The sequence below is a fragment of the Esox lucius genome, chromosome 24 (assembly GCF_011004845.1).
Source record: "Esox lucius isolate fEsoLuc1 chromosome 24, fEsoLuc1.pri, whole genome shotgun sequence".
Classification (NCBI taxonomy): Eukaryota; Metazoa; Chordata; class Actinopteri; order Esociformes; family Esocidae; genus Esox; species Esox lucius.
Window position 1 is genome coordinate 3152718 of NC_047592.1, and position 13790 is coordinate 3166507.

General features: G+C 43.7%; 1 protein-coding gene across 1 annotated transcript; it reads left to right on the forward strand.

Annotated features, from left to right (window-relative positions):
- Positions 1–4604: 4604 nt before the first annotated feature.
- si:ch211-149b19.3 (protein phosphatase 1K, mitochondrial) lies at positions 4605–10624 on the forward strand. Its single transcript, XM_029117281.2, has 8 exons — positions 4605–4718; positions 5771–6126; positions 6251–6423; positions 7059–7159; positions 7384–7549; positions 9284–9428; positions 9940–10074; positions 10315–10624. The coding sequence occupies exons 2-8, from the start codon at positions 5827–5829 to the stop codon at positions 10444–10446; spliced, it is 1152 nt and encodes a 383-aa protein (XP_028973114.2). The 5' UTR covers positions 4605–4718; positions 5771–5826; the 3' UTR covers positions 10447–10624.
- Positions 10625–13790: the final 3166 nt, after the last annotated feature.

Consider the following 13790-nt stretch of genomic DNA (forward strand, 5'->3'; position numbering starts at 1 on the left):
CCTTTTCACCTGTCAAACCCACTACCATCTCAGAATGCATATTGTGTAGGCCAGGGGTATTCAACTCTGGCCCTCCAAGCCAGTTCCACTGCATTTCTTCATTGCAACCCTCTAATCAGGGACTTATTCAGGCTTAAGACACAAGGTATGTCCAATTAATGATGAGGTAGAACAGAAAACCAGCAGGCTCCGGCGCCTCGTAGTGTAAGATTTGAATACCCCTGGTGTAGGGTTTAGTGTTCTGTAGGGTTTAGGGTTTCACATTATGCAGGGTTTAGTGTTTAGTGTTCTCTAGGTTGTAGAGTTTAGTGTTCTGTAGGTTGTAGGATTCTTTAGGTTTTACCGTTCTTGAGCATTTAGCATTCAGTAGGTTGTAGGGTTTAGTGTTCTGTAGGGTTTAGTGTTTCACATTATGCAGGGTTTAGGGTTTAGCATTCAGTGAGTTGTAGGGTTTAATGTTCTGTAGGGTTTCACATTATGCAGGGGTTTAGGGTTTAACATTCAGTAGGTTGAAGGGTTTAGTGTTCTGTCGGTTGTAGGGTTTAGTGTTCTGTAGGTTGTAGGTTTTAGTTTTCTGTAGGTTGTAGGGCTTAGTGTTCTGTAGGTTGTAGGGTTTAGTGTTCTGTAGGTTGTAGGGTTTAGTTTTCTGTAGGTTGTAGGGTTTAGTGTTCTGTAGGTTGTAGGGTTTAGTGTTCTGTAGGTTGTTTTAGTTCTCTGTAGTAACACTGCCTCACCTGTAGAGGGTACCAATCCCCTCCAGTTCCTCTCCAACTCTCTATTTTCATTATTAATATTACTATTATTATTACTGTTTATTGTCCTATCACCTCAATGCTGTGACACAGTTTGAAGTAATCTGGAGAAAAGAAAAATGACTAAAAGGCAATTAAAATGTGTCCATTGTTTTTATTTAATGTCTAGCTCATAGAAACTACAGACCTGGTGAAATTAAATGCACAATGCCTGCTTTGATCTGAAAATGTATGCAGACTTTCTCTCAAGCTCTATCCTCTCTCCTTCCATCCTCTCTCCTTGTATCCTCTCTCCTTCTATCCTCTCTCCTTGTATCCTCTCTCCTTCCATCCTCTCTCCTTCCATCCTCTTTCTTTCTATCCTCTCTCCTTCCATCCTTTCTCCTTCTATCCTCTCTCCTTCTATCCTCTCTACTTCTATCCTCTCTCATTTCTCTCTTCTCGTTTTTACCCCGGTCTCTTTATCACTTCCTCTCTCCATCTCTCTCTGTCACAAAGTGGAGCTCGGAAATAATTAACTAGTCGTTCTGATGGGATGATAGAGGCATGTTTGAATAATTCATCATGGATTAAAGTCACAATGTATGTTCACAACAGGAAAAGAGGGAGCAGGGATGTTTGAATGTTTTATTTAAAGGGACACACCAGCTCGATAAAAGGCTGATGCTGTAAAATGATCAAAGTATAGCCAGCAGTCATTCTGTAAGGAATCAGTACACCCAGGAATCATTCTGTAAGGAATCAGTACACCCAGGAATCATTCTGTAAGGAATCAGTACACCCAGGAATCATTTTTTCAAGAATCAGTAAAACTAGGAATCATTTTACATGGAATCAATATAGCCAGGAATTATTTATAGAAAGAATAAGTTATTCCAGATTAATCTTTCCCCTCAATACAAGTTATTCTAATAATAATAATGACAATAAATAATAATAATACAACTCTGTTTTCCAAAAAGTTGGGATGCTGTGTAAAATGCAAATTAAAGCAGAGTGCAATGATGTGCACATTTATCCCTATATTTAATAGAAATTAATACAAAGACCACAAATAAAATGTTGAAACTGAGAAATGTCATTGTTTTTAGAATAATACATACCCATTTGCAGGCAGGCCAGTTTAGCACCCAGACTAATTCACTACAAAGCCATGCTGTTGTTATACGTGCAGAATGTGGTTTGGCATTGTCTTGACAGTCTTGTTTCCCCTGTCCCAGATTTTTTGAGACGTGTTGCTGTCATCAAATTCAAAGAGGGCATTTTTTTTTTCAAGAAACAATAACATTTCTCAGTTTCAACATTTAGTATGTTGTCTTTGTACTATTTTCTATTGAACATAGGGTTTAAATCATTTGCACATCACTGCATTCTGTTCCTTAGATTTTACACAGCGTCCCAACATTTCTGTGTTGTAATATAACAATAATAATACATAGATATATACACTACTGGCTTTTGACGGGTGGGTTCCACAGGTTGGCCTACCTACCTCAAGACAACATCTGAAGAGTCACAGCAGAGCTCCGTCAGAGTCATTTGAGACGGGCGTCCCTGGCCCTGGCTTTAGGTTCGCGACTGGGCGCAGAATCTACGGCTTCGATCCCAAACGATTCGACGGTCAGATCGGAATCCACATCACTGCCGCTGTCATGTTAAAAGGTTGCAGTCGACTGAACGCGCAGCACATGGAGCCGTGGCACAGCCTACGCCAGGCTCCAACGTGGCACAGCCTACGCCAGGTTCCAACGTGGCACAGCCTACGCCAGGCTCCAACGTGGCACAGCCTACGCCAGCCTCCAACGTGGCACAGCCTACGCCAGGCTCCAACGTGGCACAGCCTACGCCAGCCTCCAACGTGGCACAGCCTACGCCAGGCTCCAACATGGCACAGCCTACGCCAGGTTCCAACGGCCATCCAACCGCTGTGTGGAAAGTAATCGCTGCACGTGGTTGTCTAGACGTTCTGTGTGGTTGTCTAGATGTTCTGTGTGGTTGTCTAGACGTTCTGTGTGGTTGTCTAGATGTTCTGTGTGGTTGTCTAGATGTTCTGTGTGGTTGTCTAGATGTTCTGTGTGGTTGTCTAGATGTTCTGTGTGGTTGTCTAGATGTTCCATGTGGTTGTCTAGACGTTCTGTGTGGTTATCTAGATGTTCCGTGTGGTTGTCTAGAAGTTCTGTGTGGTTGTCTAGACGTTCTGTGTGGTTGTCTAGATGTTCCGTGTGGTTGTCTAGATGTTCTTCGGCAGCGTTTCAGTCTGAGGGACACACTCGGGGACTCGAGTTGCTGAATTAATGTACGTTTTTTTTTTCTCGACTGAATCTCTGTTTTGGTATTTGGTGTTGGACAGCAGGGTCATTTCATTAGGGGGAGTGGTCATAAGCCTTGACTGAATCTCTGTTTTGGTATTTGGTGTTGGAGAGCAGGGTCATTTCATTAGGGGGAGTGGTCATAAGCCTTGACTGAATCTCTGTTTTGGTATTTGGTGTTGGAGAGCAGGGTCATTTCATTAGGGGGAGTGGTCACAAGCCTTGACTGAATCTCTGTTTTGGTATTTGGTGTTGGAGAGCAGGGTCATTTCATTAGGGGGAGTGGTCACAAGCCTTGACTGAATCTCTGTTTTGGTATTTGGTGTTGGACAGCAGGGTCATTTCATTAGGGGGAGTGGTCACAAGCCTTGACTGAATCTCTGTTTTGGTATTTGGTGTTGGACAGCAGGGTCATTTCATTAGGGGGAGTGTTCATAAGCCTTGAGTCTAATTTGGTCACAATCAGGATTGTCCGAAACATTAACAGGGCCTTTGTTCAGACCCCTTCAATTCACATTTTGTTACGTTCCTGCAGATAATTTTGAATTGATTAAATATTTTATTCGCCATCATTATACAAATAATAGGTCATAATGAATAACTGAAAACATGTTTTTAGAAAAAATTGTTTGAGTTTTTTTAAAGTGAAAAATAGAAATATCTTATGTACATTATTACAAAATGAGTTCAGATGCAACCTTTGTCCTTTGGTCATCCTTGAGATGTCTGTTGAACTTGATTGGAGTTATGGCAAACTCCTATGGCAAAATCGAATGATTGACATGATTAAGAAAGGTGCACACCATTCTATATTAGGTAAGAGAAAAAAAATAGCCTCACAATCCAAGGAAACTTTGAGAATTATGTGGAGACAAAGATCTGTGGAGGGCCAAAGCATGGAAAGTTCCCAGGAGCACAGTGGGTTCCATCAATGTGAAATGGAAGAAGTTTGGAACGACCAAAACTCCTCCTAGAGCTGGTTGTTCATCCAAAATAAGTAACTGGGCAAGAAGGGCCTTGATCGGTAGGGGAGCTAGAACCCAAAGGCTGTTTCTCTGCAGAGATGGGAGAACCTGCCAGAGGGACAACCATCACTTCACCACACAGCAATCAGGCCTTTATGATAGTGGCTGGATTAAGGGCTTTTTTTGCACTAGTTGAGGCGGGATGTTCTGAAACTCTGACACCCCTAATTCAAAATGGTTGTACTAGAACTCTGATTCAAAGACCTGATGTGTAATTGGAACTAGATTCTAGAATTTGAGGACATATTTAAAATGCACGACTTGGCAATGGAAACACTACTGGTATTAGTGTCGTCCCATGATGACTGGCTTCGTGTTTGCTGTGTCAATACATCTCGTGACCTACATTTTCGCGGAGAGATAGGAAGAGAGGGAGATCAAGGTTAGTTGAGGTAGTGAAGAGAGGAAGCGAGATAGGTGGAGAGAGAGTGGCGCAAATAGACTCGACACGCCCCTGTACCCTATTGGACGCATATTTGTATGTTATTTAAATGACGATTGGTGCGTCAGGCCGCTGTTTATATTTGTTGAAATAATCTGAGACCTTCGAGATCGGCGTGAGCGCTCAGGGCATTACTTCACCTCCACAGCCAAAAGGACCTAATATTGTCGCATCCATACTACTGGCAAAGGTTAGGTTAAACTTTATTGTGTGCGTTTTTGCCTGTAGACCACGGAAACGTTCTTACGCTAAGTTACTGTATGTAATAACTGTCTGGAAATATATGGAAACTGCTTTAAACTTGTTTTAGAATTTTTACGCGGGTTTCTTTTTGTTACAGTACAGGCTTAAATTTCGTTTACTGGATTATAATTAACAGATGTTCTTTTTGCGTTTTTTTTTACCCGGTCAACTAATACCATACCACTGCGTTATATTCCTTCTATGCATGTATAACTAATAACGACATACGACTGTCATTATTTTATAACTAAACTAACGGACTAGGATGTTTGACAGCCATTTCTAACTAAACTGAAGGGACTATGGTACAACTAACAGCCTTTTATAACTGGACTAGTAACTGTCCTTTATAAACTGTTAACCGGTAACATTGGCTGAATTAAGTTCCCGCCTGGGCTACCCTCCCTCACACGGTGTAGTGTATATTGTTATTGACGTCATCAATTTGTGGGCGGTGAGCACGTGGAGGTCGCTGGATTTGGGATTACGGGCGATCGTCAGGCGTGTGTTGTTTAGCCTGGAGTGACCGAGCTGAGGGAGAGGTGTGCGCGGACGGTTGTTACGATTCAGGGTATTAGGTGAAACACAGTATGCCAGCTGGCCAACAAACAGATGCGCACACGTATGCGTACACACACACCACACCCACTCAGACACATAGAGGCAATACTAGAGAGAATAATACTCCATGTCCATTCCGTTGCCTAGATCAGCTTCTCTCGCTCTCACCTAATCTCAATCTCTCCTTTTTCTTGTCCGCCTTTCACTTCTAATCTCTCTCCCATCTTCTTACTAATCTCCATCTCTCTCTATCCTTAATTTCCCTCCTAATATCATCTCTTCTTCCTCATTCTCCCTTTCAGTTCACTTTCAGTTTAAAGGGCAGTATTGCCATTCAATTACTTATATAGCCAAAACAAGTGGAAAGTAAACAGTATTTCCTCTTTCATCCAGCGGTATGCCCTAGTGTGGCTGACTACTGTAATAATCTCTTAACAGGGAGAACTCCTCCGAAGTAGAAAGACTCCGATCAACAAGGTGAAAGAACCTGGGTCATGTCTTCGACTGTGTTCATCAACCTGGTGCGCTGCGGTCGTTCTCCGGTCGGACGCCGGGCTGCGTCTCTGACCGTGCGGTCCATCCCAAACACCTCCTTCCGCTCCCCTCTGTCCTCTCCCCTGTGTCCTCTCTCCTCCCGTGGTGCGGCCAGGTTATGCCGGAACAGAAGTACGCGGTTTGATCCAGATGGCAGTGGCCGGCCCACCCCCTGGGACAGCTTTGGCATTTGGGACGACCGGATAGAGGAACCCATTCTGCTGCCCCCGAGTATTCGATACGGAAAACCAATCCCACAGGTAGCTCTTAACGTGTGTTAATGTGTGTGTTATAGTGTGTCCTCGTGTGTTATTGTGTGCGTTACTGTGCGTAACAGTGGCTATATGTGTGTGTGTGTGTGTGTGTGTGTGTGTCTCTCTCCAGGTGAGTTTGTCCCGCGTGGGCAGTGCGTCTTTCCTGGGCCAGCGCCGGGTGAACGAGGACCGTCTCCAGGTGGGTCAGCTGTCTGACAACGTGGTGTACTTCGCCGTGTTTGATGGTCATGGGGGGGGACACGCTGCAGAATACTGCGAGACCTACATGGAAAAATACATCAGGTATTATGTGCCAACTATGCAGTCTAAATAATAAATTACATACTGTATATACAATACAATCTATATAATAAATTACATACTGTATATACAATACAATCTATATATTACATACTGTACATACAATACAATCTATATAATATATTACATACTGTATATATGGTACAGTGAACAATTTTCATGATTCTCCTTTTGTTTACTGTATTCTCTGTCCTGTGTGTGTACCTCCTGATGGCAGTCTTCTCTGTCCTGTGTGTGTGTGTGTGTACCTCCTGATGGCAGTCTTCTCTGTCCTGTGTGTGTGTGTGTACCTCCTGAAGGCAGTCTTCTCTGTCCTGTGTGTGTGTGTGTACCTCCTGATGGCAGTCTTCTCTGTCCTGTGTGTGTACCTCCTGATGGCAGTCTTCTCTGTCCCCTGTGTGTGTGTGTGTGTGTGTGTACCTCCTGAAGGCAGTCTTCTCTGTCCTCTGTGTGTGTACCTCCTGATGGCAGTCTTCTCTGTCCTGTGTGTGTGTGTGTACCTCCTGATGGCAGTCTTCTCTGTCCCCTGTGTGTACCTCCTGATGGCAGTCTTCTCTGTCCCCTGTGTGTGTGCACCTCCTGATGGTCTTTGATATGTTGTTTGGTTGTATCTGTAGAGACGCCCTGCAACAGGAGGAGGATCTGGAAAAGGCTCTGACCCTGGCCTTCCTAGAACTGGACAAAGGCCTTCTAACACACGTCAGCTACTTTGGCAATGGCAAGAGACACACACACACGCACACTCACTCAGTCACACACATGGGGGGGGGGTATTCCAATATTTTAATAATGAACAATAAGATATGTATTGTCTGAAATAGAAGCTGTGGTGCTAGCCTCTTGAACTCCAGAGACTCTAGATTGAAAGCCTACAAAATGAAGCCACCCCTCCTGCCTCTTTCTTATAGCCATCTTCTCTTCTCGCTCCTACCATCCCCCTAGCCTCCTTCCTGACTGCAGGGACCACAGCAACGGTTGCCGTGTTACGTGATGGTGTAGAGCTGGTGGTTGCTAGCGTGGGAGACAGCCGAGCATTGCTATGCAGGAAGGGGAGGGCCAGGAAACTCACGACAGACCATACACCCGACAGGAAGGACGAGAGACAGAGGTGCACAAGCACACACAGACACGCTTACTCTGCACACGCATCACCACATACATGTGCCTTGAGGTCGACACAGTGAGACGGCTGAGACGTATGTTTATCCAATCACAGCAGCAGGTTTTACCCGTTGCCATGACAAAAGGGCAAAAGTGGATCCCCCCAGAAAACACTGTAAACTCAACCAATACCTGTTTATGTAGCTTCCCTTCCTATTTTCCACTTGCTTTGGCGTATGTAAACACATTTTTACTGTGCCAACAAAACCCTTTAAAACCGAGTTCAAAGTAAAGATGGGAGAGAAAGGGAAGAGAGAACGAGATAGGGAAATGAGAGGAGGGAGAGAACGAGATAGGGAAATGAGAGGAGGGAGAGAAGGAGAGAGGGAACGTTGAGAGGAGGGAGAGAAGAGAGAAAATGAGAGAGGGAAGAGACAGAATTAAAGAGGAGACAGGGAAGAGAGAAGGGACAGAGTGAGGTGGGAAGCGTGTACAGATATGTACCCCTCTGTCCATGTCCTCCATAATGGGGTACAGTACGCTTATCTCACAACAGTGGAGAACTCCGCCCCCCAACAACTAGAGTTACTCCAGGAATAGACAGAGGAGCGTCCACCCTGACCCCAGGGGAATGGAATGGTCAGGAGGTCTCCTGTGTGTGTGTGTGTGTGTGTGTGTCAGGTGGGCTGAGTAGTGTTGGGTGTTTTTTGGGGGCGGGGGGGGGGGGGGTCAACTAGGGCTTTAGCTATGTGTCTACAAATAACTAGAGGAACTATGGAGGATTGCTAATGACTGTATCTGAGTGGGATTGGCAGGTCGTCAAAAACCATTCAACTAACTGGTTGACTAAGTCATGTTCCTTCAAATCATTCAACTAACAGGGTTACTAAGTCATGTTCCTTCAAATCATTCAACTAACAGGGTTACTAAGTCATGTTCCTTCAAATCATTCAACTAACAGGGTTACTAAGTCATGTTCCTTCAAATCATTCAACTAACAGGGTTACTAAGTCATGTTCCTTCAAATCATTCAACTAACAGGGTTACTAAGTCATGTTCCTTCAAATCATTCAACTAACAGGGTTACTAAGTCATGTTCCTTCAAATCATTCAACTAACAGGGTTACTAAGTCATGTTCCTTCAAATCATTCAACTAACAGGGTTACTAAGTCATGTTCCTTAAAATCATTCAACTAACAAGGTTACTAAGTCATGTTCCTTCAAATCATTCAACTAACAGCGTTACTAGAAGCCTTGTTGAACGCACCTCTAGAAGGTGTGGGTGGGGTGTGCGTTCTATGTTTGGACTGGACCGGGGGATTGGACCTGGACCGAGTGTGCAAAAGGGTGTTTGAATGTTACCTCATTGGATCACATGTACAGTGGGTTTCGTGTCCCATTTCTTCCCTGGGACTGAGGGAGTAGTTGGCTGGGACAGAAAACTGGCCAGGGATACTAGCTTCGACTGCTAATTGAACCACATACTATTTTGAACAGCTGCTTATCTGACCACCCTCTTCTCTCCCTCCCAAAACACGCTCTCTTGCTCTTTCTCATTTTCAATCGTTACCACTCTTTATTTTCTTTCTGTCTTTTATTCTCTCCCCCCCCCCACTCTCCCTCTCTCTCCCCCCTCTCTCCCCCTCTATAACCTTACTCTCTACATATTCCTCTCTCTTTATATCCCTCCCCCTTCTCTTGATCCCTCTGCCCCCCTCCGCCTTTCTGTCTCCTCTAAAGGATAAAACTGAGTGGAGGGTTTGTGACGTGGAACAGTTTGGGTCAGGCCAACGTTAACGGGAGGTTGGCAATGACGCGGAGCATCGGAGACTTTCACCTCAAGAACACGGGTGTCATCGCCCTGCCAGAAACCCAACGGATAAATGTGAGTTATTGAGATTGCAATCGCAGACCATAAACTCATATTGTTACATCTGGGTTTTGATCCTGTTGCGATAAATTCAGATAGTAAAGTCTGGGTTTTAATCATGTTACCATACATTCAGATTTTAAAGTCCGGGTTTTAATCCTGTTACCAAAAACTCAGATTGTAAGATCAGGGTTTTAATCCTGTTACCATAAACTCAGATTGTAAGATCAGGGTTTTAATCCTGTTAGCATAAACTCAGATTGTAAGATCAGGGTTTTAATCCTGTTACCATAAACTCAAGTTGTAAGATCAGGGTTTTTATCTCATAACACACTCAGCATCATCAACCTTGATTCAAGTTGTAATACTAGACTGTGATAATGATGACAAGGATTATCTTAGTAAAAATGAAGATGAAGGTGGTGAAGATGATGAGGATTACGATAGTAACGATTGCATTCACAATAATAACGACGATGATGATGATGATGAAGCCTCATCAGTATGTTGTTGTTTATATATTCAGCTTCAACACCACCATGACACATTTCTAGCTCTGACCACAGACGGGATCAACTTCATCATGAACGACCAGGAGATCTGTGATGTCATCAACCAGTGCCACGACCCCACAGAGGCCGCAAACATCATTGCAGAACAGGTGAGTGTGTTTGTGTGAAGAGTGGAAAGAAAATAATGAAAGAAAAATGTATCTGTTTCTAGAGGAAACTAATCCTAATTCTGTACCTAGAGGACATCAGAGCGATATATATGTTTTTTCTGTTTCAGGCTCTACCGTATGTTATGTGTGTTTCAGGCTCTACAGTATTTTATGTGTATTTCAGGCTCTACAGTGTGTTATGTGTGTTTCAGGCTCTACAGTGTGCTATGTGTATTTCAGGCTCTACAGTATGGTTCTGAGGACAACAGTACCATTGTGGTGGTTCCGTTCGGTGCCTGGGGGAAACAGGAGAGCAGTCTGGCTGGATACTCCATGAGCCGAAACCTGGCATCTAGTGGTCGCTGGTCCTAGAAGGGAGCAACACACACACACACACAAAGTGCTGATGGACGCCAAATAAAGACAAATACTCTAAGAATGTTAGCTTGTTAACATAAGATATGTATAGTGTGAGCCAAAATAACGTTTTGATACATATTTATTGAAGTTTATAATGTACATATTGTATAAAATGAAATGGTTGGCTTAATTTAAGTTTGATTGAAATGCTGCTTGAGGTAATGACTGTAAATGTTGAAGTGGTTTAATGTTTCCTGTATGAACGAAACACTGACATTCTGGTCCACATAATTACAACATAGGGATTACAAAATCTGTTTCCAGGTGGAAACCTTTTGGCCTCTATTTAGAAGCCTCTATGGAAATGGTTTGACCTGTAAACAAAGTGTGCTTTCCGGAAAACCCAGGCTTCTACCTTGGACAATTGGTAATATACACTTTTGTTTTTGCCCCCATTTATCATGAGCTGAACTCAAAGAGCTAAGACTTTCTCTACATACACAAAAGGCCTATTTCTCTCAATTATTGTTCACAAATCTGTCTAAATCTGTGTTAGTGAGCACTCCCCCTTTGCTGAGATAATCCATCCACCTCACAGGTGTGGCATATCAAGATGCTGATTAGACAGCATGATTATTGCACAGGTGTGCCTTAGGCTGGCCACAATAAAAGGCCACTCTAAAATGTGCAGTTTCACTGTTTTTGGGGGGTCCGAAAACCAGTCAGTATCTGGTGTGACCACCTGCCTAATCAGCATCTCTGTTCAATGTATGTACCATTTGTAAAGTAAACATGAGTGAGCAGGCAAAACACATTTATTTCTTATGGGATTCACATTCAACTGTAGGTCATAACAGAATGGCACCATCATAAAACAAATCATGGCAACAAAGAAAGAAATGAACTGAACCCTGTACAAATGTCTGCATACCCTTAGTTCTTATTACTGTGTATTGCCCCCTTTAGCATCAATGACAGCATGTGGTCTTTTGTAATAGTTGTCTATGAGGCCCAGAATTCCTGCAGGTGGTATAGCTGCCCATTCGTCTTGGCAAAATGCCTCCAGGTCATGCAAGGTCTTTGGTCGTCTTGCATGAACCGCACGTTTGAGATCTCCCCAGAGTGGCTCGATTACATTAAGGTCACGAGTCTGTGATGGCCACTCCAGAACCTTCATATTTTCTGATGTAACCACTGGAGGGTCAACCTGGCCTTGTGCTTAGGGTCATTGTCGTGCTGGAAAGTCCAAGAGTGTCGAATGCAAATGGAAGAATGCAAATTGTCTGCCAGTATTTCTGATAACATTCTGCATTCATCTTGCCATCAATTTTCACAAGATTCCCCGTGCCTTAATTGCTCCCCCCCCCCCCAAACATCAGTGAGCCACCACCATGTTTCACAGTGGGAATTGTATTCTCTTCACTATAGGCCTTGTTGACCCCTCTCCATATCAATAACATATCAATAACTGCACCATGGACTTACTATCGCCAGCTTGTTAACTTCTTAACTTCCCTTATTAGGAGTTAGGATTTTATAAATTGTCAGGTGGTTTGAGGATTGAATAATTTCAGCTATTCCTTTTTGAAAGTAGCCATTGTTGAGATAAACTGGTTACTGAGAAGTCTGGGCAACGTCCTCAATTCGCAGTGTACTGATCTGCAAAAGGTTAAGCACCAGACTAATAAACTAGCCAAATATTATGACATTTCAATCAGATTGCCTAACTCCATATTTAGCTAAACTGTCTACAGAAATAATGCTGTAATCCCATGCGTACCTACTACCTGTTTCCCTGACAGCTCAAACACACCCAGTCACGACAGCGTACACCCAACGAATGCTTCGCTAAGAATCCCAGGCAGTTGTGTCTGTTTGCTCCTTGGGCCAATAGCATCCAGCGCCCTCGTGTGGCTAAACTGAGCAGAGACGATTTTGGGTTTTGTAACGGCGACTTTATGATGCTGTGACGTCCGGCCCTTCCCGTTGCCAAGGTGTTGGAGCATGTGTCCTGAATGGAACCCTGTTGCCTTGTTCTAGACAGACCTGCACGGGCCCTGGTCAAAGGTTGTGCACTCTGAAGGGAACAACCGGGAGACCCACGCCTTTGTTACAGAACACTCACGGTGTCCTTAGTTTGACCGTCGGCCACGTAACACTTGTATAAGAGGAAGCGCACGCGCGCACACACGCAGTCACAAACCTACACGCATGCAACAGGAGAAGTGAGTGCCTGACATAAACAGGTGTCACTGTGTGTGTGTGTGTGTGTGTGTGTGTGTGTGTGTGTGGAAAGACAGCTTATGTGATCATATCACGTGATGTGATAACACCAGTTCATTCAACGACTATCGTTCTTAAAACACAGGGACACATAAACGTGAATGTGACTGGCCAACTGATTTCCCTGTTTATAAGCATCTATAAGGACTAATAAATGGTTCTATGATTATAACCTAGTAGACCTGTTGTAACAGGGTGAAGTTCTTTTAGGTGGTGTTAGCCGTAACTCTGTGGCTAACTTCCAGGACATGTGAACAGAGCTCTGGTCAATGCATTATTGATGGCTGACAGAGTTCTTCACGGACTGCTGGGTGTCTGACCAACAGCAGAAATTCACAAAAGACCGAAATCGATGTAACTTATCACAGAATTCTATCAATGCCGAGACACTGTAGAAGCTGAAAGACATGTTATGCACGTGAAAACATTACATGTTGGATACAAAGAAACAAAGTTCTACAGTTTATTTGGACTACATGTGATTTCCAGGGAAAGAAACCCTTTCAGCATCAACTTCCTGTCTTTAGGGTTGATGTGGTTTATACAATGTCATTGCAGTGTTTGTGGTCAGATTTATGAGAAGCTCAAACTGCACAGCACATACGACAACCATCTAGAAGGACGAGGCACATTCGACAACCATCTAGAAGGACGAAGCACATACGACAACCATCTAGAAGGACGAGGCACATACGACAACCATCTAGAAGGACGAGGCACATACGACAACCATCTAGAATGACGAGGCACATACGACAACCATCTAGAAGGACGAGGCTGCCACTCTGTCCATTATAATTCAACTATCTAGAATGATGAGGCTGCCACTCTGTCCATTATAATTCAACTATCTAGAATGATGAGGCTGCCACTCTGTCCATTATAATTCAACTATCTAGAATGATGATGCTGCCACTCTGTCCATTATAATTCAAATATCTAGAAGGACGAGGCTGTCATTCTGTCCATTATAATTCAACCATCTACAAGGACGAGGCCGTCATTCTGTCCATTATAATTCAACCATCTAGAAGGACGAGGCCGTCGTTCTGTCCATTAAAATGAAACAATCT

Excerpts from the sequence above, each read along its gene's own strand:
- si:ch211-149b19.3 (XM_029117281.2), top strand. The coding sequence starts at position 5,827 with ATGTCTTCGACTGTGTTCATCAACCTGGTGCGCTGCGGTCGTTCTCCG. Across the intron at positions 9,429-9,939 it reads CAGAAACCCAACGGATAAAT|CTTCAACACCACCATGACAC; the intron begins GTGAGTTATTGA and ends TTATATATTCAG. Across the intron at positions 10,075-10,314 it reads CAAACATCATTGCAGAACAG|GCTCTACAGTATGGTTCTGA; the intron begins GTGAGTGTGTTT and ends TGTGTATTTCAG.